Here is a 22819-nt window from a genome sequence, read left to right on the forward strand (position 1 = left end):
AACATTTATAATAGGATTTGAACGTACATAAATACATGCTCTTCGTAAGCAACGTATCATCTCAAAGCAGGAAGAGAGAGAGAGGGGGGGGGGGGGGGGCGAGGGACGAGGTGGGTGGGGGATGGTGAGGGGGGGGGGTGAGGGCATGGATGGGGGAGTGGGGATGGGATGGGGGTGGCAGATACTATTGCTGGCATCACGTCAACACTATACACAGCTCTTTTTCAACACTTTACATATGTTACATAACAGTGCAGGAATAACAAATAATTATCATTCGTGACAACTCTCTTGTCTGACCGTTGTCCGTCTTATTCATTTATTTATTTATTCATTCATCTATATATAAAACAAGAAATATACGCAGAGAAATTTTTTTTTAAAAAGGGGGCAGTTGAAAGTTTATAAACAGTTTTTTTAGCGGTATCTACCTTCCTTCCCTGTGTATCGTCCTGTTCAGTTCTTTCTGGACCATCTCAGTCTTCGAAACATATATATATATATATATATATATATATATATATGATTATTTTCCGCCACAAGGCAAAAAAAAAAAAAAAAAAAAAAAGCATTCCCACTGACTCAGCAAGGGCATCATTATATTACTGGCCATAATAAATATCTTCGCTACCATCACGCTCCCCAACCCCCACCCCCTACCCCCTTTCCCCTGCCCTACCCCCTTCCGATTCCTTGCCAGTGTTGCTGCTTGAGAAAAGAAGCACTGGACAAAAACTCATCTTTCATTATACGGTTTTGTTTCACAGAGACACAGACACAGACATACAGACACAGACAGAGAGAGACACAGACAGACAGACAGAGACAGAGAGAGAGAGAGAGACAGAGACAGAGACAGAGAGACAGAGAGGGGGTGGGGTCGGGGGGACCCACCAGGAATCAGGACTGCCATTTTGCGATCAGATCTGAACTATGAATACCTGACTCCTGGCAACATGATGAAAGCAGTGACAGGAAGCGACAAGGCCCCCTACTGTTGAACAGCTGCTTGTTCTGCACGCACAGATAAGCAGTGCTGATGGCCAGAACCGTGAACTAAAGCCTGACTGAATGACACAGGAAACGAATGATGAGCGCCTAACGGCAGCTCTCAGTCTCTTCTTCCCAGGCAGGCAGCCTGTTCTTTGTAGATGACTCTTTCAAGCGCCTTGAGCTTGGCCTCTGACCGAGGATAGGCGCTGTAATCATTATTCATCGGATCAGTCACTGAAAACACGCATAGTGTTCCAACAGATGACTACTCTGACATCAGACAAGAAACTGGTTAAAATAAGCACAGCAGCTGGAATGATCAAACCTGCTTGTTGAGTTCGTCTTCCATTGCGTGCATCCCAGAGGGATTAACAGAAAGCAAGAATGGTATTACAATAACTATAATGAAAAAAACAATGTTTATGTATATGCGTATTTGCGTGTTGCAGAGTATATGTGATTTTTTTTTTTTTTTTTTTTTTTTTTTTTTTTTTTTGAAGGGAGGAGTAAAGAAGCGCCATTGTTACCATGCCACGTTATGAGCCTCACAGATTTCTGAGGCCAGGTATACCACCAGAAAGATTAAGAGGACCGTACAGAGCTTCAGCGAAGGACGAGAAACTGACTCGCAAAATGAAAGCAGTCCGCTGGAATACACTTTCGGGCAAGTGAACGGAGCTAATGCAAGAAACTGCGCTGGGGTGTGGTTAAACTTCAGCCCAGGAATGAGATTAACTGAAACACGGAGTCAGGACACACGTGTGGGTGAAATGACACCCGAGGGGTTTACAACGAATTCGTTCAGAGAGATTTAACCATCCTGGTTTCTCTTGCTGTCCAAAGAATCTTTTTTTTTTTGTCTTTCCTTACTTCCACAGAGAATGTAATACAGCTTGGCGCTCAGAGCACAATTTGCTAATCTTACCGGTTCACGAAAGCACAATGCTCGGCCCACAAAGAAAATACGGAAACAGCACAGGGTGATATAACATCCACGAACATAACGAGCAGACTGGAAGAGGGGAGAGTTATGGAAGGGGAGGAGGAGAAAGAGCAGAAGAAGAAGAAGAAGACGAAGAGGAATATATGAGACGGTGAAAGATAATAAATAAGGTAGTTACACAGTATACAAATGGCATGTTTAGAAGACATAAGAAAATAAACCTCTAGAAAAGGGAACAGCTAAAAAAAAAATAAATTAAAAAAAAAAAAAACACATACTGTACAGGATCCTCGCTAATAACACAGAACCTTAGTCCGGTAAGAAATGCTTTTCATCGCTAAAACACGTAGTTTGACAGCAGACACGGGGGGCTAAGACACTGACACACCAAAACAACACTGATGGTATAAAAGTGATAAAATACCACGAAACGCTTCACATCTCTTCACAAAAGGACCACAACTTGTGTGGAAACAGGTTGACATCGAAGGAACCTGTCTCTCCCTCTCTCTCTCTCTTTCTTTTTTTTCCCTCCCTTAATTGTTGTTTTGAAATAGTTATAACTGGAACGAAATGTACATCAATTGACAGAATGCTGGTCACGTGATCAGAGGAGCCGATCACCCCATTTCCCAAAGTCCGGTAACAACCAGTCCCCACTTCTTTTTTTTTATATTCAGGTCGCACGAAGCGCATGCGCACAGTCAAGAGACTGCATCACACGCTGCTAGCGCCCCCTTGCGACCACCCCGAACAGGATGTGACGCACATCACAGACAACACACAATTTGACCTTCAGCCTGGTCCTGGCAAAAAATATCGCCACCTCTCGAGGCAGTAAGGAATGTGCTTGCAAATAACTTATTGGCGATGAACGGAGACAAAACAACAACAACAGCAACAAAAACAATCAAAAACATCCAGTGTCCTTTTCAGCAACGTCATGTGCATATTCATGCTTTTTTGTTGTTGTTGTTTGTCGTGTTTAGCAGCACTGTTACTGATTTATCACCGTCTTTCAACTAATACTATGCACATGCTCGTGGTTAGGTTTCAAATGCAAAAGACGCAGCTTGGACTCGGATAACACATTAAGCCGCTCGACAAATATACACGTATTTACAGGCTCTCTATGTACACAGTTTCATTAACAACAACACCTACAGTCAGTTCATCAGGTTCAGTGGATGCCTTCCGGCTCGGTCAATGTCCTCTTTGTCTCCAATTGAACAAAAAAAATAAAAAACCCAACAAAAACCATGTGAAACACAAGATCAGACCTAAACAGCAAGTCTTGCAATTATGGCATTTGGCAAATAATGAGAAATGAACTCAACAAGGCAGTTTAGGGCAGAATATGGGGTTGATTTATTTTATTTTATTTTATTTATTTATTTATTTATTTTTTACACAGACTGAAACTCAGTTGAAGAGACGCCGGTTCAAATCCCAAACAAACAAACAAAAATAAATAAAACATAGTATCGCAAATGCCAGGTAAACTCTTTCTACGTTAAGTCAGGAGGATGCATTTTTTGCTTGTACCGTCCAGACGCCCCCCCCCCACCCCTCTCCCCTCCTGGAGTTATACGTTACCCCATACAGTGCGTACAAAGCGTTTCTGCTTTTTATGAACCCCAAACTAACGTCATTTATGGTCGTGGAAACTGAATAAATAAAGTAACGCCACTTTCTTAGAGCTGTGTCAATGGCAGTGTCTCCCATCTCCAGTCGGTTTGATATGGAAAAGAAATGGGAGAAAAGAGGTGAGGGGTCTGGGGGGGGGGGGGGGGGGGGGGGGGTGAACCAAGGAAGGGGCTGGAGAGATGGAGGAAGAGGAAGGAGGACGTGCTACCTTGACCTTGAACCAACTCCGCTGTGCATGTTCTATTGCACGTATACAGTCATCACTGGTCAGTCACAGTTTCTCAAGCCAGCTTCTATTACTGTAGAGAGTAACCTCAACAATTGCACACTCTCTTCTGCACACTATAGTCTATGTCTAACACCGTACGTCTGACAGTGCAATCGATGTTGAAGCAGTGTCCACCAATACTTCAACGAAGTGCGAACACATTGTGTCCAGTGTGTTCAGAGAGCTAGCCATCAGCACACATCCCACCTGGCACAGCACAGCACAGCACAGCACAGCACAGGGCAGCAGTGTTTCGTGATACTGAAACTAAAACTTTTTCCCACCGACTCAGTCCTCTACTCTACACTGGTTGAGTCCGGAAACTGGCTCCCCTGTGCATTTGGTAAACTGAAGGTACATGAAATTGGATGAACAGAACTACGTCTTCCTTCAGACAGAGTCTGTGGGTCAGGTTGGCAGGGGGAGAGGAGGTGGGGATGGGAGCCGTGGGTGTGTGTGGGGGGCACGGGGGGGTGGGGGTGGGGGAAGAGAGCTTTGTGTGGTATGTCACAAACACTGCACACAGTGTCAGTGGTCGTCTGAGGCAACGTCACCTCAGTGATTATGTCGGCAGTTTCACAAACGAGAAATGAGCCCTTTCCCCCTGTTTTTGTCTTTTCTTCCCCAACCACTTTGTCCACACGGCCATTTTCTATCTTTGGTTTGGCATGCTGTTATGTTCTTATGCACCTGTCTGTCTCTGCCTATCTGTTCACACCAGTCCGGGTTACTTCAGAAGAAGAAAAAGCGCTGGGTAAAAATTATTTGGAGAACACGCATTTTTCTTTGTGCCGATGTCTGTTCCAGAACAGCTCTTTTCTACGAGGCAAAGAATGCTGATCCTGACTGTGGAGAACAGGAGGGTGGGGTTTGGGGGCGGGGGATGAACTAATGTTCCACCAAGTCACAGTCGATTGAAGCCCAGCCTCTCTCGAAAGGCAGTGCAGCGTGCAGCAAAGTCCAAGGTGATGACTGACACTCCACAGGTTTCAGAACCGTGTCCTTGTGTGCCTGACATGACACAACTCCCCCACCCAGCCAGCAGCCAGCAGCCAGCCCCCCTTGTCGCAGAGACCGTTTGTGTCAAACGTCAACACGGCGTTGCCCCCTCCATTCAGGTATTGTCATGTGGACTGATTATTGATCCTCTCTGTGTCCTTGTGGCCCATGAAAAAACAAAAACGAAAACAAACAAACAAAAAACAACAACAACAACAACAAAACAATAACAACAAAAAACAACAAGCTTCGTGTCCTTCGAGGACCACAGCGTTTTGGACACCAACACCAACACCAACAGACCACAGGTCACACAAACTCAGGGATTGGGTCCGGGGAGGTCACTGGGCCTGCACGTCACAAATGTCCAGCCACTTGTCGTACCACTTGCCCATGAACTCCACGCTGTTGACGATGCGTCTCTGGCGGGGGTCAAAGACCCGATTCCTCCACAAGTTCTCCCCCTTGATGAAGTACTGCATCCGGTCGCCGTACGAGTAGTACACGGCGTCCAGCCGGTCGGGCAGCGGAGGGTCGTTGTCGGAGGCCGGGGGGAACTCCTCCGTGATCTTCCGCTTCCTCAGGCAGCAGCCCTGGGTGTCCAGGGGCTCCTTGGGGTCGTACACGTACACCTGGAGCACACAGCGACACATCCGTCTTATCACTTTTAGTGAAAAGATGCTTAGACCTAAAGAACGAACGAACGAACACAACAACACGCAAACAGAGGTTAATTCTTCAGGACCGTGCAGGGTAGCGGTTCAATGTATTGTGTTGAGGTTAATACTTCAGGGTCATGCAGGGTAACAGTTCATTGTATTGTTGTGTTGAGGTTAATACTTCAGGGTCATGCAGGGTAACAGTTCATTGTATTGTTGTGTTGAGGTTAATACTTCAGGGTCATGCAGGGTAACAGTTCATTGTATTGTTGTGTTGAGGTTAATACTTCAGGGTCATGCAGGGTAACAGTTCATTGTATTGTTGTGTTGAGGTTAATACTTCAGGGTCATGCAGGGTAACAGTTCATTGTATTGTTGTGTTGAGGTTCAATACTCCAGAACTATGCAGTGTAGCAGTTCACACACACACACACACACACACACACACACACACACACACGGCACACACACACACACACACACACACACACACACACACACACACACACACACACACACATACCGAACGGCGGCCAACAGCCAACAACTATCAGCACACACACACACACACACACACACACACACACACACACACACACTTAACCCCCCACCCCACCCCCCACCCCCACCCGCCCCCCAACAGAATTCACAGCCAACAAGAAACAGTGTGGTTTCGTTCCTCATGGCATAACTAGGGCCCAGCAGCCTCAACGTTGTGAGGCTAGAGCGAAGATTTATACCAACCACATAACAGCGGTGCCAGGAGAAGGAAGGGGAGGGGTGGGGGGGTCTGGTGGGGAGGTGGGGTGGAGGGGGCGCGGAGACACAGACCAAAATACAGACAGACAAACAGACAGAGAAGGAGGAGGAGGAGGAGGTAGGTTTAGAAAGACAAAACAGCAATAGTGTGTGTGTGTATGCGTGTGTGTGTGTGTGTGTGTGCGTGTGCGTGTGTGTGCGTGTGTGAGTGTGTGTGTGAGAGAGAGAGAGAGAGACAGACAGACAGAGACAGAGACAGACAGAGACAGACAGACAAGGAGGCAGACAGACTGTACAATACCACAGTGAGAGAGGCTGCGAGGAGGTAAATGGGTAAAAAGTACGGCTCTCGGATACTGAGGAACAGAGCCCAATGACTCATCGTTTGGCACAGGGACAATCACAATAAATCTCCTTCCCTCAACACCCAGGTGTCATCCATCGTCCCCCCCCCCACCCTCACCCCCCAACACCCCCCTCCCCTCACCACAACCCTTCTTCCTCCCTCTCCTTCCTGCTGTGTCAGTTCCTCCTCCTTCTTCTTATACCCTGTCTGTCTGTATAGTAGGCCTGCTTCGCATATTTCGCACTCGCGTGTACAAATGAAACACAAACAGAGAGACAGAGAGAGAGAGAGACAGAGAGAGAGAGAGACAGAGAGAGGTGGCGTGTGTGTGGGAATATATGTTTATGTGTTATATATATTTTATATATATATATATACATATCTTCACGTTCCCCCCCACGCCCCCCCCCCCCCCCCCCCCCCGCCAACCTCCGTACCTGCCTCCAAGAAAAAAAAAGAAGAAAAGAAGTTGCATATTCTCCCGTTTCCAACTAAAACAGCACACTCTGACAGACTCTCACGTTCGCACACCACTGCATATTGAACATGATTGAATGAGGTTTAGTTGTTTGGTGTTTTTTTTTGGTTTTTTTTTCCCACTATGAAGCACGGGTGCATGTTTCTGTGTCGATTTTTCTAGTCTTTAAGTCGCCACGTGTGTATCTAAAGTATGTAGAAATACAGGAAGTACTCTGGTGCACTATCTGTTGTCTTTTTCTTTCTTTCTTTCTTTCTTTTGGTTTTCTTTCTTTCTTCTTTTTTTCTTTCTCTCGCATGTGCTTTGAAAAAAAAAAAAAAACACACACACACAAAAGTCAGCTTTGAAAGCTTGAATGAACGAACGGTGTGAGGTGAAAAAATGAGAGTGGATCTATGTCTTTGATGTTGATAGTGGTATTGTTAAATCATCATGACATGGCGATTCAGTGAAGCTAAATATAAATAAAGGTAGTCACGACTTTAGCCAGGTGTTAAAACGAAGATTCGCATCACATCAGTCCAGATCCAACCTATGGATGTTCTTTTTGTTGTTGTTGTTGGTTGGTGGCGGTGTTCTTATTGTTGTTGTTGTTGTTCCCATTGTTGTTGTCCGGCGTTGCTGTTTATCAACTAACGGCACTTGGCATATCCAGACGGATGAATCAGCGACTAAAACAGACGTATAAAAGCTTTGGGTTGATCCGAATCATTCTCTCTCTGATCTGTAGGTGGGTGAAAAAAAAAAAGAAAAAAGAAAGGAAGGATGAAAGAAGACAAAACTATAAGAGAGAGAGAGAGACAGAGAGAGAGAGAGAGAGAGAGAGAGAAAGTAAGAAAGAAAGAAGAAAACCCAAGTGTGTGGCGGTTGTGGCGAGCGGGGCAGACAGACTGAAGTGGAGGGAGGCAGGGAAGGGTGCCAAAAGGAAATCGAGCGTCGAGTGAAATGTTGAAAATCGGAAACAGTGGTGGTAGATTTTTTGTTGTTGTTTTTTTCTTTCTTTCTTTCTTTTTCTTTGTTTTTCTTTGCACTGTCCTGACCTCCCCCAACCTTGTATATATATTTTTTTTTTCGGTCGTTCCTGTTGCCCGTGCAAACTTTCACGTTACCGCTTCCCTGCTTCCTCTCTCGCCTTTCTCTAACTAGACTATATATCGTCATTCCCATGTTCTCTCTCTCTCTCTCTGTGTGTGTGTGTGTGTGTGTGTGTGTGTGTGTGTGTGTGTGTGTGTGTGTGTCAGTAGCAGCCTCTCTCTCTCTCTCTCTCTGTCTCTCTCTGTTCATAAATATCAATGACAATACATTTGTTTCCTATTCTACAAACCCCATGTGTTACCTCCCAGAGAAATCTTGCTATGTACACTTATTACGCCTTAAAATTTAGAGACGAATTTACACAATGAATGAATTAGTATAACTATAAACATGATGAGGACGAACATGCTATGTATTTTTCATCCAGTTATCGGCTACTCACGTACAGTACACCTTTTTTTTTCTTTGTGTGTGTGTGTGTGTGTTTGTGTGTGGAGAGCGATCGAATTGCCCCATTGTATCCCCCACCCCTTTGTGTATGGGCCGGTGGCCTTCACAATTAAACCTGTGTCAGTGTCAGTGTCAGTGTCTCTCTCTCTCTCTCTCTCTCTCTTATCGATTGTTTTAAAAACAACATATTTTTTTTTCGTTCTTGCTGATTTTTTAAACAGAATTATGTCTTCTCTCTCTGTGACTCACGTGCCACAATAAAAATTAATATCTTACTGAGACAGAGAAAGAGGATGGGTTTGGGGGGCGGGGGAGAGGCGGAGGGGGGGGGGCAGAGGAACAGAGAGAAAGAGAGAGAGAGAGTGGAGACAGGGATAGAGACTGGGGGGTGGGGTGGGGGCTGAGAGAGGGAGGGACACAGAGAGACAGAGAGAGAGAGAGCAACTGACACTGAAAGAGAGAGTGGAGACAGGGATAGAGACTGAGGGGGGGGGGGGCTGAGAGAGAGAGAGAGAGAGAGAGAGAGAGCAACTGACACTGAAAGAGAGAGTGGAGACAGGGATAGAGACTGAAGGGGGGGGGGGGGGGCTGAGAGAGAGAGAGAGCAACTGACACTGAAAGAGAGAGTGGAGACAGGGATAGAGACTGAAGGGGGGGGGGGCTGAGAGAGAGAGAGAGAGAGAGAGAGAGAGAGCAACTGACACTGAAAGAGAGAGTGGAGACAGGGATAGAGACTGAAGGGGGGGGGGGGGGCTGAGAGAGAGAGAGAGAGAGAGAGAGAGAGAGAGAGAGCACTGATCAGGACAAGGGGCACAAAAAGTTGGGTGTTTGTTTTTGTTGGGTTTTTTTTTTTTTTTGGGGGGGGGGGGGGGGGGTTCAGATTTTCTTATTCTTTCTCCTTCACGGACACACAACCTTCCTGTAACATGTGAGTCGTCTATAATTCGGGTGTAACGACAAAAACAGACTCTCCCTCTACTCCCTCAAGAAAAAAAGAAACAAAAAAAAAAAAAAAGAAAAAAGAAAAAAAATGATCAGTGAGTGAAAGTGGTGGTGGCGGGAAGGAGACGGGGATGTTTTGGTAGGGGGTGGGGGTGGGGGGTGGAGAGTCGGAGGTGGTGGTGGTAGTGGTAGTGGGGGGGACCAGCGAATGGGGGTCTTGAGGTGGGTGAGGGTGATGGGTTGTTGGGGTGGGATGGCTGTTAGGGGGAGGGGTGGAGGGCGTCGGGGGGGTGGGGTGGGGGGGGAGGGTGTTGGGAAGGGGTCAGGGAGAACACGTCGTGAGCAAGGCAGGTAATAGAGCAAGCAGGTAAAACAACATCAGCCCACAGCAGCAAGCAGGCACATCACATTGGCAGACTGTGCAGGGGCCCTCGGGCGAGACAGAGAGAGAGAGAGAGAGGGGGTGGGGTGGGGGGAGGTGCGCGGGGGGTGATGTGGGGGGGGGAGGATGTGAAGGTGGGTGGGGGGTTGGGGGGGGCAAGGAACGTGCCAAAAGACACTACGCCACCATCAGCCTTGACTAAACTCCTCACCCCACCCTCTCCCACTGCACCCTCCTTCCGTTCCCTCCCCCTTCCCCCCCCCCCCCCCACATGCCCCCTCCCCCTCCAGACAAAACCTACGTTTCGTCGCTCTCCCTCCTCTTCACCCTCCCCTCTCCCTCCACACACACACACACACACACACACACACACACCCTTCGTTCATTCTGGCGCCGATGGGGCGCACTTCGCTCGTCTCTTTACTTGGGATGCCAGGCAGGAGGCAGGGTAGTGGGGGCTACAAGACAAATTTCACAGACTTACCTTGTCTTACCTTACCTTCCATCCGTACTATACTTACTACCCCTCTGTGCCATGGCCCCTCGATCCCCCGACCCCCTTGCCTACCCCCACCCCCACCCCCTCCGCCCCGCCTCCCAAGCCCCCACCCTCCCCACTTCCAAAACCCCGACACCCTCCCATCATCATCATCAGTGTCCTGTCATATCAACCCGTCCCTCCCTCGCTACTTGCCTATTCTCTTCCATTCCCACCACTGTGACAAGGCCTTGACAACCCTCTGACTGTCTTTGTCTGTCACCCCCCCCCCCTTCCACCACCACCATCCCCCGAAAAAAAAAAAAAAAATGTCGTCTTCAGAAATGAAATTTTATGTCGAGTCTGGAGGAATTCGTTAACACGAAAGTAAAGTTGAACTAACTTTAAAAAAAAAAAAAAAAGTATAAACACGACACGTTGTCTTTGAGGAACAATTCTTATGTTCGTTTCCCCTCTCTCTCTCTCTCTCTCCCCTCTCTTTAACCTCACATACGGCGAGAGAATTATTAACAGGTGATGGGCTGGCCGTCTGACAGTCCCTCTCTACCTCACTCCACTCCAATATCCACCACCACCACTACCTCCCCTCCACCACCCCCAACCACCCACTTTCCCGATCCCCCCCGCCCCCCCCCCCCCCCCCCCTCTCCCCCCTCTCCTCTCTCCAGTCTGTCTGCTGCTAGCAAGTCTACACAATAAAAAGGCAAAAGACCTTGTCGTCATTAGTCGAACCGTAGACAGTGACGTCAATTGCCCGCTGGCGGGGAGGAGAAGGCTTCAGACTTGCGCGTGCTCATAGAACACACACCTCGGGGTCCCCTAACCAGGTCACTGACTAGAGACTGGGGGGGAGATGGGGGTGAGGAAGGGGGGGGGGGACGAGGCGAGGGAGGGGGGGGAGGTGGAAAAGAGGGGGAAGGGAGTGGGGGGTAGACTTCTTTTGGAGAGTGGGGGATGAAGGCGTTGAGGTGGGGGTGAGGGTAGGGGTGAAAGTGGGTCTGAGTTCAAGGGATGATTCTTGCCACCTTTCAATCCTGATGCATTTTCTTGTAATGCTGCTTCAACCACTGCAGCTGATGACGTACAACCATAGCTGGTTTAAACCACTAAAATCGTGTGTGTGTGTGTGTGTGTGTGTGTGTGTCTGCGAGCGCGCGTGCATGTGTGCAAGGGGGGTGTGTGCCCCAGCGTATGTGTAGGCGTGTGTATATAATTATGTACGTGCGAGCGCGGGCTTATGGTGGTGGTGTTGATGATGATGATGATGATGATGACGACGAATATGATGATGATTTAATGCCGTTTCTAAACAGGTCTGCTGCTATGGGCGCCGAGCTGCAAGTGATACGCGCTGAAGCGAATTGAGTCTGCAGCTGTATCAAGTCCAGCTGTTGATGACGTAGACAGCCTCGTAGATCCTCTTTTTATTCTTTTTCTTTGCTTTCTTTAAAAAAAATTTTTTTTAATCAATCCGTATATTTTTTCGTAAGCTGGCTTCTATTTGTATCACCAAAGTTTGGATCTGAGATGAACATGAAACAGACTGGACAAAAGCCAACACCTGATTCTATTGGCATCCTAGAATGGTTCATTACATGACGCGCATAACACATGACAGACAGAGAGAGAGAGAGACAGACAGACAGACAGACAGACAGAGATTCATACACCACGAAAACATCCCATCCCATCTCATCCCGTCACAACAGCACTGCCAATATTGACTGACAAAGACTCGCCATACTTCTTTGCTTTTCCTGTTACAGTTCATCCGTGATCTGAGTCATATTTCATATTCGATGTTGCTTATTATTAATAATGCCGCTGAGTTATGCGTTCACTGTATGCATGAGCAGTTTTCCGAGCACACCAATAAGCTCCGTGCTTGTTCCTTGCTGCTCTGTTTGTTCGCAATGTCTTTTTCCTTGCTTTTGAGAAGGAAACCATGTTTAAACCAAGACTACTCACCATGTCGTCTTTGAAGAAGTAGATGTTTTTGTCGCGCATGTCGAAGAAGACGGAGTCCAGGTTGTTGGGCACGGCCTCGGACTGGCCGGACCTGGGTCCGAACCCATCCCTGATCAAGCGGGGCCAGCCCTCGTAAACACGATCGTTCTCACTGTCGTACTTGTGGTAGTGCTCGCCTGTCGACAGCACCATGCAACGCACATGTAATAGTCGTTATGCGCACCCGCACACTACACAACACCACACCACACACTTCTCAACACGTTTTTACATAATAACAATCATAATAATAATAATAGTTTATTTCTATTGCGCCTTTCATTCAAATACAGTAACGCTCAAGGCACATTACACGAGTAAAATACAACAAAATTAAAAACTCTATACCCAAAATCACATCCACATCTTCTACGTAATTAAAAACCAAGCATCAAAGCATACTAATTATACACTATTGTTGTTTGTCTTGAGTTTTTAAAGTTACACTTTTCACGTAAAAACCCCCCCAAAAACACACACCAAAAAACAAAAACAACCACAACAACGTTGTCTGTCTTACATCATCATGCAGAGAAACATTCAAATCTAACTTTCCAACTGTTGTTAACACGGAAGGGTGCCAGAGAGTACTTACTGTAGTGAAGAGGTGATGCAAAAAGTAAAAGATATGTACAAAGAGAGAGAGAGAGAGAGAGAGAGAGAGAGAGAGAGAGAGAGAGACTGGCGACAAGCCCAACAACCAACAATTGGTCGTTTAACTCTCTCCATGCGAACCGCGAAAGAGACGACGTCAACAGCGTTTCACCCCAATTACCATCATCAAAATATTGCAAGTGGAAGGGTCTTATACTGAAGAGGTGAATGTTGACAAAGACTACCACAATTCTGACGACGGAAGCTAAAGGTTGGGTCATTCAGACACCCACTGGACATCCGAGGGGTCTGTGTAGAGGAGAAGAGAGGACTGGCCGTACTGAGTGAGTTAACCTCCTCATCCTACTACTACTACACCAGTATAACTCATTCACTCAAACAGCCAGCCATACCACACCAGCCAATAAATTCAAGTCCAAGTCAGTCAGTCATATCAGTCAGCCCGTCACTGACCTTTGAAGAAGTAGGCCTCGTTGATGATGTCGGTGCCGGTGAAGTACCATATGTGCAGGTAGCCATCCAGCTTGTCCGGAACGCCGTCCCACTCCCGGGCGATGTACAAAGGGTCCCCATAGCGCGTGCGGTTGGCGTGGTTCTCGTACATCCAGTAGTGGTTCTCCCGGAAGAAGTAGGTGTTGTAGATGAACTGATTGTCGGGCCGCTTGCGCACCCAGTCGAAGACGGTGCTGAACTGCCCTTTGCACACGCCTGTTTTCGTGATGATAATAATGATAATAATAATAGTAATAGTAATACGGAGAAGAATGATGAACGCTTATTCAGTAATCTTTTTTTTTGGGGGGGGAGGGGCAGGGGGGGGGGAGGAGGGGGAAGGGGGGCAGGGGGAGGAAGGGGGGGTGGTCAAATTCAGCTCAAAGCGCTTTAATTGTAAAAAAAAAAAAAAAAACAAAAAAAAACACACACACAAAAGAAGAAATATTGTCGTCGAAAGAATTTTAATTCAACGGTAATTATGATTTATCCTTCCTATTCTTTTTCATATCATTTTGTCTTTTAAAAAAACAAACCAAACCCAGACGAGATCCTGAAAACTTCAGTATGTAAACCACGAAGCTACTTTTATTAACATTTTCTCCTTCCTCTCCTCCTTTCTTTCTTTCTTTTTTTTAAACAGACTTTTAAGAGTTAGAACTACCGAATACTTGCTTGCTATGCAATCTCTTTTAGCTGCCATGCTATACTAATGGAACTGGTTAGCATTTCGTTTTTTTTTATATTGATAATCTATTTATCTATTTATTTTGTGCAGTCGTCCTGTTGATATCGAGAGTCCACCTGCAGCGCCTGTTTCGGCGACATTCTGCTTGTAATTTCTTAATCACCATATCAAAACGACTTCAGTCTCTCCACTGCCGATCCCTCACCGCTTTACGCAATCTGTGGGTTCAAACAGCTTTCAGCAGGTTAGTCAACGGTCAACGGAAAACACTCCCACAATTATTAATGAGCCGCAGGTACCCTCGATAGTCCTTCGCTGAGGTCCTTCTCTGAGAGACGTGACCTGAGCACAGAGGCCTTATCAAACAGGAAGATGACTAACCTTGCTTCACATCGTTGACAATTGAAAGGTTATCTCTTCACTGACGTGAAAAAAACACCCCCAAAAACCAACCAACCAACAAACAAACAATAATAGACTGTACACTTATTGGTGTGAACTTTCTGTGATCATCACAAGGGCATGGACACACAGCCGGTTGGGTTGGTTGGTTGGTTGCTTTCCAAGGCCATTTGACAGAAGGTGAGAGCCGTGAGAAACAAAGAGAAAGGGGAGAGAGAGAGACAGACAGACAGATAGGAAGTGAGACAGAGATGAGGGAGGGATGGAAGGAGGTGGGTGCGGGTGGGAGTATGGAGGTGGAGTGGGAGTGGGGTGGGGAGGGGGGGGGGCGAGGGGGCAGCGGAGACAAGAGTGAAACCCATTCATCAACACCCTCCCACTCCCACCTCCCCCCTTCCTACGTGTAATCCCCCCCAAGTGTTCCACACCGATATTTTAGGGCTTTATTTTGGCCGTCAGGACCAGGCCCAGTTACCACTCGCTACTGGAGAGGATGGGAAGAGCGGATTCAGCGCTTTTTGTGTGTTCGCTTTGCCTGACTGATGTCGTAGCCACTGTATATCTCTCTCTGCTACTCCTTCCGATGTGTGTGTGTGTGTGTGTGTGTGTGTGTGTGTGTGTGTGTGTGTGTGTGTGTGTGTTCTCCTCTTTGAAAAAAAAAACCCTCCCATCACCCGACCCCTCCCCCTTCATATCTATCTATCTATCTATAACTATAAGCCTGTAGTATTCCAAGGAGGGGACAATCACACGGACCAATTATCATACCGCGGAACAGATAAATCAGGCCAGAAGAGAGAGAGAGAGAGAGAGAGAGAGAGAGAGGGCTGGGGTGAGGGAGGATCATCTGGACAGGTCAAGAGGACAACCATGAATCACCCCCACCGCTACCCCGAAACACACACACACACACACACACACAAAGAGGACAGAACGAACACACACACACACACGCACGCACGCACGCACGCACGCACGCACACAGAGGACAGGATGAACACACACACACACACACACACACACACAGAGGACAGGATGTAAACACACACACACAGACACACACACACACACAGAGGACAGGATGAAAACACACACACACGCACACACACACACACGCACACACACACACACACACACACACACACACAACAACAACCCCTCCACCTTTCTGTACACATGACACGCCGCCTACCCTCCCTCCCACACCCCAGCCACTCACCGTAAATCTTCTGGATCTCCTTGCGGTCCTCACGGCTGAGCTCAAAGTCCGGGGACAGCTCCGTGCCATGGTAGATGGCGTACATGATGGACTGCGAGCGGTTGGTGTGCGACAGGCCCAGCACGTGCCCGATCTCGTGCACCGCCACCCGCAGCAGGTAGATGCCGTCCGGGGTGTAGGAGCCGATGGAGCGGAAGTTCTCCTCGTCGTCGAAGTGCATGTCGCCTGCGTGCTGCGAGTGGGCGATCTCCCCGCCGTTGCCGTCGAAGTCGTGCTCGCAGTTCTGGTGGGAGCCTGCAAAAATAAAAGGAGAGGGGTTAGATACAAGTTAAAGGTGGAAACACCCCCGAAAACGGAGTATGGCTGCCTACATATCGGGATAAAAACGGTCATACACGTAAAAGCCCATTCGTGTATGTACAAGTGAACGTGGGAGTTGCAGCCCACGAACGAACAGAAGAAGAAGAAGAAAGATAGAAACCGGGTCCCATAGCTGGCCCCCCATTGACTGACTGACCGACCCCAGCCGTGAACAATTGTGATGAATAAGGGGCGTGAGAAGTGAACAGGAAGTTGAACCCAAACCCCAGTTCAGTTCCAATGTCCCTTTCAAGGTCCTCGGGGGGCGGTGAATTCACCATGTCCACGTTGTCTGGGTCTCGGCACTGGAAGGCGCCCCACCCCTTGCTCTCCTTCCGTCATCGTCTTAACTTTCCCCAAACTAAGCCAGGTACCCATTCACACCAGGGTGGAGTTAGGAAAATCGGAGTAAAGTGCCTTTCCTAATGAGACAGCACCATGCCGAAACGGCCGAGCCTCGAGCCCTGATGATCACTTGGTGGACACGAGATCAGAAGTCCAACGCCGGACCAATTCTGTCATGGCGTCTGTATGCAAGAAGAGAGCTGAGCAACGGAACAGACGAAAAACAGTGACGGGTTGCCAAAGTGTTGTGGATTCACTCAAAATCCATGGCCCAGTGCTTAGCTTATATCACAGATTAAAATAAGTTTACAGTTGGGCCAACAGCGAAGTGAGAGCTGTACGACCAATGGTTTCTCCATTACAATGGGAAATTATTTACAGCTTAGTCTTTTGTGGAGGACTACGACTCTCGAACTGGGAGGCAAGATTGTACTGGCTCTTTGTGCTGCAGCCTTGGGGGCTAGCTGGCCTTTGGCAACCATCCCAACGTCGACTGTCCTAAAAACCCTATTAACCGAGAGAGTAGTGATGTAACTTGGGCAAGACGTTTTCCGCTATAATCAATTTCTAGCCCAGATAGCTGGGACAGCAGTTGCCTCCTCTGCTGCTCTGGTGGTCGTAGTCGGACACGACTGACCATCCTACTCAAAAAAACTAACTCAAGAGCATGTCAAGGATGGTCCGTCCGACAATGCTGTTGAACTCCTCCTCACAGCCCCACCACTTCCTATGGTGGAATGAAATATAAGGCAACTTTAAAAAAAGAAAGAAAAAAAAGCATACAATCTAAGAAACATGGGGTATGGTTCTCCGTTTATTTATGACCATGCTTGTCCAAATAGCGTGCTTTGTTTTGATGAAGTCCTGCCAGGGAAAAAACAAACAAACGATCACATGTAAGGCAAGTCTGCTTGAGATAGTGTCTGTATCGACAAGCTTAGCTGTGAGACACTTCACGGACAGGTGAGTCATACTTTCATCAGCTTAACGTAGCCTTTCCCTGTGAACTTTTAGGACCTCATCAAAATGTCTAAAAACGCCAAATGTATCTGGTCCCTGCTATAAGGCTGAGGTTTCAAAAACACGGGGGCTTTCAACATCAAACGCGCATTGGAGGGTTTATTACAGTCCTTGTCGTCAACGTCCACAAAAAGGGGATGATACAGGCCTCACTGGAAACACTTTTCAGCTCACGATTGTGAAGAACAGACGAACTCTATGAACTATTATGATGAAATGCATAAACTATTATGATGAATACATGAACTGTTGTGACGAATATAATTACGAACAATTGTGAAGATAGCAGAACTATTCTGATGAACAAGTTAAGTGTCGTGGCGATGAGTATATGAACTATTATGGTTGATACATGAAGTGTTATGTATGCTGCATAGTGTTGCACTGGGTGCCAGTTTGCGAAAGAGCAGCTCGGCCGCCCGCGCACTTGTGAACGTGTGGTTGCTTTCTTCGTTTCAGCGTGTTTATGTGATACTGAAACATGTATTCTCACAAATACGATTACGGATACAGAAAAAGAGAAAAAGTCAACTGCGATGATAACTGATTCTCGGCGCTGTGTCGCTTTCTTGATTAATAGCGCAGGCAGACGGAATTACCAAACCCAAACCTAAAACAAAACAATAAGGTTGTGTACGTGTCAGAGACACCCCTTGGCAGCAGCTTAGAAGCACATCAGCATTCTGGGTTCACCCCCTTCTCCCACCCTCTCGCAGTCTCTCCCGACTTTGCACTTGATCTCCCCTCAATAAAGGTAACCTCAAAGCCAAGTAAAAAAAAAAGACAAAAAAAAAAAAAAAGACAAAAAGAAAAAAAAAGACAAAACTAAGATCCAAAGGCGTGATCCTCATCATCTGAGCGTAACCCCGCACCCCGGTCACCTCGTCCGAGGCATAATCCTATCGTTAAAAATCAACAGCCGCAGAAACTGTAAACGTTTAATGCCCGGCCGAGCACACTTGATAAACCCTCTCTTCTCTCTCCCTACACAGACGAACGGATGAGTGTAAAATCACCCCCCACCCACCCACCCACACACAGAGAAAACAACAACAGCAACAAAAAAAAAACAAAAAAACCTCCGGGGTCGTCCGTTCCTGCGGTGTGTGTTTGGTTCAAACTTGACACTCAAGGCCAGCAGCCAAGTGTAGGCGACCACAACTCCGGTGCGATTTTTTTTTTTTTTTTTTTTTCGAAGGCCCCGCATGGAAATCAGCTCAGCCTCCAACATTTAACAGGAGCAGAATGATGCTCGGCTAAAATAAACAGGGATTTGGGGGTTGGGGGGGTGGACACATAAACATAGACAATATATTCATCCGGTTGAGTCGTATATTCTCCGGGTGTCCTCTTTGAGCACTAGGTCCCATTCCCGCCCCCCCCCCCCCCGTCCCCCACCCTTCCCCAAAGGTAAGAAGGCAATGACTTTGGTAGGGAGGTGAGGTGGTGGGCAGGGAGGGGATTAGGGAGGGGGATGGGGGTGGGGGTGGGGGTGGCAGTGGAGTATGTGACTGGACGCAGTTCGTACACTTGCAGGTGCTAGGTGTTGATGGGTATTTGAGAACACACACACACACACACACAACCGAAAAAACTGCGGGTGACATTTTATATATGTATGGTGTGTCCATCGAGATCGATGATGACCATCGTTGTCATCCAGATGGGAGATGGGGGGAGGGTGGTGGTGGGGTGGGGGGAAGGATGCTCATGAGTCTATCTGTGAGTGCGCAGATGGCTGAATAGTCCAATCTGCAACATTTTATATATACGTACGTTGAACAACTAGTTTTAAACAAATAACCCTACTGACTGTCAGCAGAAGGAGAAGTACTGAAGATGACGGAGAAGATGAAGAAGGGGAGGAGAGAGAGAGAGAGAGAGAGAGAGAGAGAGAGAGAGAGAGAGAGAGACAGAGACAGACAGACAGACAGACAGACAGACAGAGACAGAGAGAGACAGAGGCAGGGACAGAGAGAGAGACAGACAGAGAGTGTGTGTGTGTTTGAGAGAGAGAGAGAGAGAGAGAGAGATGGCAGCACTCACGACAACTATCATCACACCACCGGAGCTTCGGGTGTGAATGGGACATTTGACAATGTCACCGACTTTTTTTTCTTCTTCTTCTTTCTTAAACCAATGTCCTAGTTTAATAATGACAAAAAAAAAAAAGGAGATCTGCTGAACGATCCACGTGTTATCTTGACTATCTCTTCCGCTCTCTCTCGCCCCACCTCTCTCTCTCTCTCTCTCTCTCAAACTGTCTCCGCTCACCCGGGTTATCACGAACCGGGCCGTGGTTATCTCTTTTCTTCAGTCGTCCCGTTTGCATGTGTCACCCCGGGTGTCCTAGTTTGGGAAAACTAATTCTGGTCTGGGGTACACCCCCCCCCTACCCCCCACCACCTCTCTCTCTCTCTCTCTCTCTCTCTCTCTCTCTCTCCTACGACCTAGACTGAAAAAGACGTCTATGTGCATGTGCATTTTTTCAAAATTAACCCTGTGCTATGGACAGTGTCTTCAGCAATAAAACATCAAAGAGTAAAAGCGTCTCTCTCTCTCTCTCTCCACTACGACACTTTGCGTGTGTACACAGTGTATGTGTGTGAGTTTGTGTGTGTGTATGTGGTGTGTGTGTGTGTGTGTGTGTGTGTGTGTGTGTGTGGTAGCCTCATAATCCTTTCGTCACTCGTGTGAAAAGAGAGGTTAAGGGCGTGTGGGAGAGAACACACACACACACACACACCATATATAAATGTGTGTGTGTATATATATATATATATATATATATACATAGCTCTGTGTGTGTGTACCAAAGGACACCATGAGTCACAAGTTGACGTGCACTGAGGAGAGAAAGAGAGAGGGAGAGACAGACAGACAGACAGACAGAGAGACAGAGAGAGACTGAGACACAGAGTGAGTGAGAGAGAGAGAGAGACAGAGAGGCTCAAAGGATTAAGATACGAGTCAAGTATCAGGGAGTGGACGGACGGGATAAAGAGAACACCACAAAACACTCGAGCCCCGCTCTGGGCAATCAAACTGTCGGCACACTCCAGCCACTAGATTTGCTGTTCACGTCTTTCTTCAGTCGGCAGCAGGGCTGGAATGGTGCCAGATGGTAGGTAACAGGCCGGCCACAATACTGCTCCACTTTCCTGGGACAAGTGAAGGCGGCATTGAACTTACGGACGAAACTCCAATGTGGAGTGATGGCCCAGATCTAGGTAACGCGTCCACCTAGGAAGCGAGAGAATCGGAGCGCGCTGGTTCGAATCATGGCTCAGCCGCCGATATTTTCTCCCCCTCCACTAGACCGTGAGTGGTGGTCTGGACGCTAGTCATTCGGATGAGACAATAAACCGAGATCCCGTGTGCAGCATGCACTTAGCGCACGTAAAAGAACCCACGGCAACAAAAGGGTTGTTCCTGGCAAAATTCTGCAGAAAAATCCACTTCGATAGGAAAAACAAACAAAACTGCACGCAGGAAAGATAAAAAAAAAAAAAAAAAAAAAAAAAAAAAAGGGGGTGGCGCTGTTGTATAGCGACGCGCTCTCCCTGGGGAGAGCAGCCTGAATTTCACTCAGAGAAATCTGTTGTGATAAAAAGAAATACAAATACACATACAAATTTAGTATTATCACAACAGGTTTGCTTCGCGCAGCACACACTGTGTAGATGTTTGCAACAACAAAACAACAACAACAAAAAAAAACATCGATTGATATTGATAATGGATACTACTGTAGCGCCTATCCCCCCGGTCAGAGACCAAGAGAGAGAGAGAGAGAGAGAGAGACGAACGACAAGACCATGGAGAGAAGGACATTCTCCCCTCTGTCAATATATGTACAGGGCGGAGAACAAACACCCTTCCCTTAGTATCACCTCCTCTGATCCCCTTGTTTCACTCTCTCTCTCTCTCTGTCTCTCTCTTTCACTTTCTCTCTCTTCGTCTCTCTCTTTCTCTCTCTGACAATAAATCCTGTCACCCCCGTCCACCACCCATGCATAGATCTGTCTGTCTGACCAAGGAACAGAAGAAAGGTCACGGCTGGATACATACAGATGGGTGGAGTTGCCTGTCTTACACACATGGTGTCAAGTCGTCTGTTTCTTGGGGGGGGGCAGCTGTCATTCATCAGTTCTCCTTTTACGTAGTGGGACACGTTTTTGTTTTCTGTTTTTTCTTTCATTTTTTTTCCCCTGGACTTTAAAAAACCGTTTCCAAGCCATTCACAAACGTCTGCTAGCCCCCCCCCCCCCCCCCCCACCCATCACCGCCCCCCCTCCCACGCCCCCCCTAAGAAAGAACAACAAAAAGAAAGAAAGGAAAAGAATTAGTTATGACACTGGGCAAAAGGGGACAGGTGTGTGGAGAATTTCAAACGAGACGAAAAGAAAGAAGGAAAGATGTCCTTTGTCACTGAGTATGTTTAAACACGTAGCGTAACAATGGAAGATATATATATATATATATTTTTTTTTTTTCTTTTGAAGTTGGCGGGGAACACCCTCCTTTTTATTGTGCAGGTGTTGATTTTTTCTTTTCTTTTCTATTATTTTTTCTTCTTCTCTCCCTGTTTATTTTATTTTGTTCTATTTCATTTTATTCCATTTTTCGGTGTTTGGTGCAGGTTGTTTTCTTTAATATGAACTCGCCAGCTCCCCCCCCCCCCCCTCTCTGTATTCATTGTAAAAGACTATCGTTCATATCACTCACTACTTAAAAAAAAAAAAATTAAACTAGACTTAACAATTATTAATCGATGTTTAACAGACTGGCAGAATATGTACACAAAAAAAAAGTGGATGAGGATGAGGAAGGGAAGTTGGATAGGAAGGGAATTATTTAATCGATGTCTAACAGACTGGCAGATTTAAAAAAAAAAAAAAAAAAAAAAAAAGAAACAAGAAAAAAAAGGTGGATAAGGATGAGGATCGAAAGGAAGTCGGATAGAAAAGTCCCTGCTCGTCCAGAGAGATCTCCTGTACTGAACATGTCAAGACCACCACCACCACCACCAAGCCACAGGGCGAGGGGTCGTCGGAAAGAAAGAGGCGGGAGGTGAGTCTGGTGGAGGGGTGTGGGGGTGGAGAGAACTGCGGTGGGCGCTGAGGATTGGTATGGAGAGGACAGCTGAGCTGTGGACGCCGCCATTTTAAGCCACCTGTCCTCTCGAACCTTGATGGAGTCCAGGGTGAGTGGCTTCTCAGTGGTGAGGGCCGGGGGCCACTCGTCATTCCGCGGCTATCTTAGCTCGGC

At 47.2% G+C, this 22819-nt stretch overlaps 1 protein-coding gene across 5 annotated transcripts in view; it reads right to left on the reverse strand.

Moving 5' to 3' along the window:
* Window positions 1-666: 666 nt before the first annotated feature.
* LOC143275471 (uncharacterized) overlaps window positions 667-22819 on the reverse strand; it is a 95864-nt gene continuing 73711 nt past the window's right edge. For all 5 annotated transcript variants that reach the window (XM_076579652.1, XM_076579637.1, XM_076579623.1 and 2 more), the window contains exons 4-7: window positions 15824-16117; window positions 13476-13730; window positions 12369-12544; window positions 667-5482 (exon numbers count right to left, since the gene is read on the reverse strand). In XM_076579652.1, the coding sequence (XP_076435767.1) occupies window positions 5192-5482; window positions 12369-12544; window positions 13476-13730; window positions 15824-16117 (1016 nt within the window). In that variant the 3' untranslated portion in view covers window positions 667-5191. The remainder of the gene's footprint in view (window positions 5483-12368; window positions 12545-13475; window positions 13731-15823; window positions 16118-22819) is intronic.

Source organism: Babylonia areolata, chromosome 2 (assembly GCF_041734735.1).
Source record: "Babylonia areolata isolate BAREFJ2019XMU chromosome 2, ASM4173473v1, whole genome shotgun sequence".
Classification (NCBI taxonomy): domain Eukaryota; kingdom Metazoa; phylum Mollusca; class Gastropoda; order Neogastropoda; family Buccinidae; genus Babylonia; species Babylonia areolata.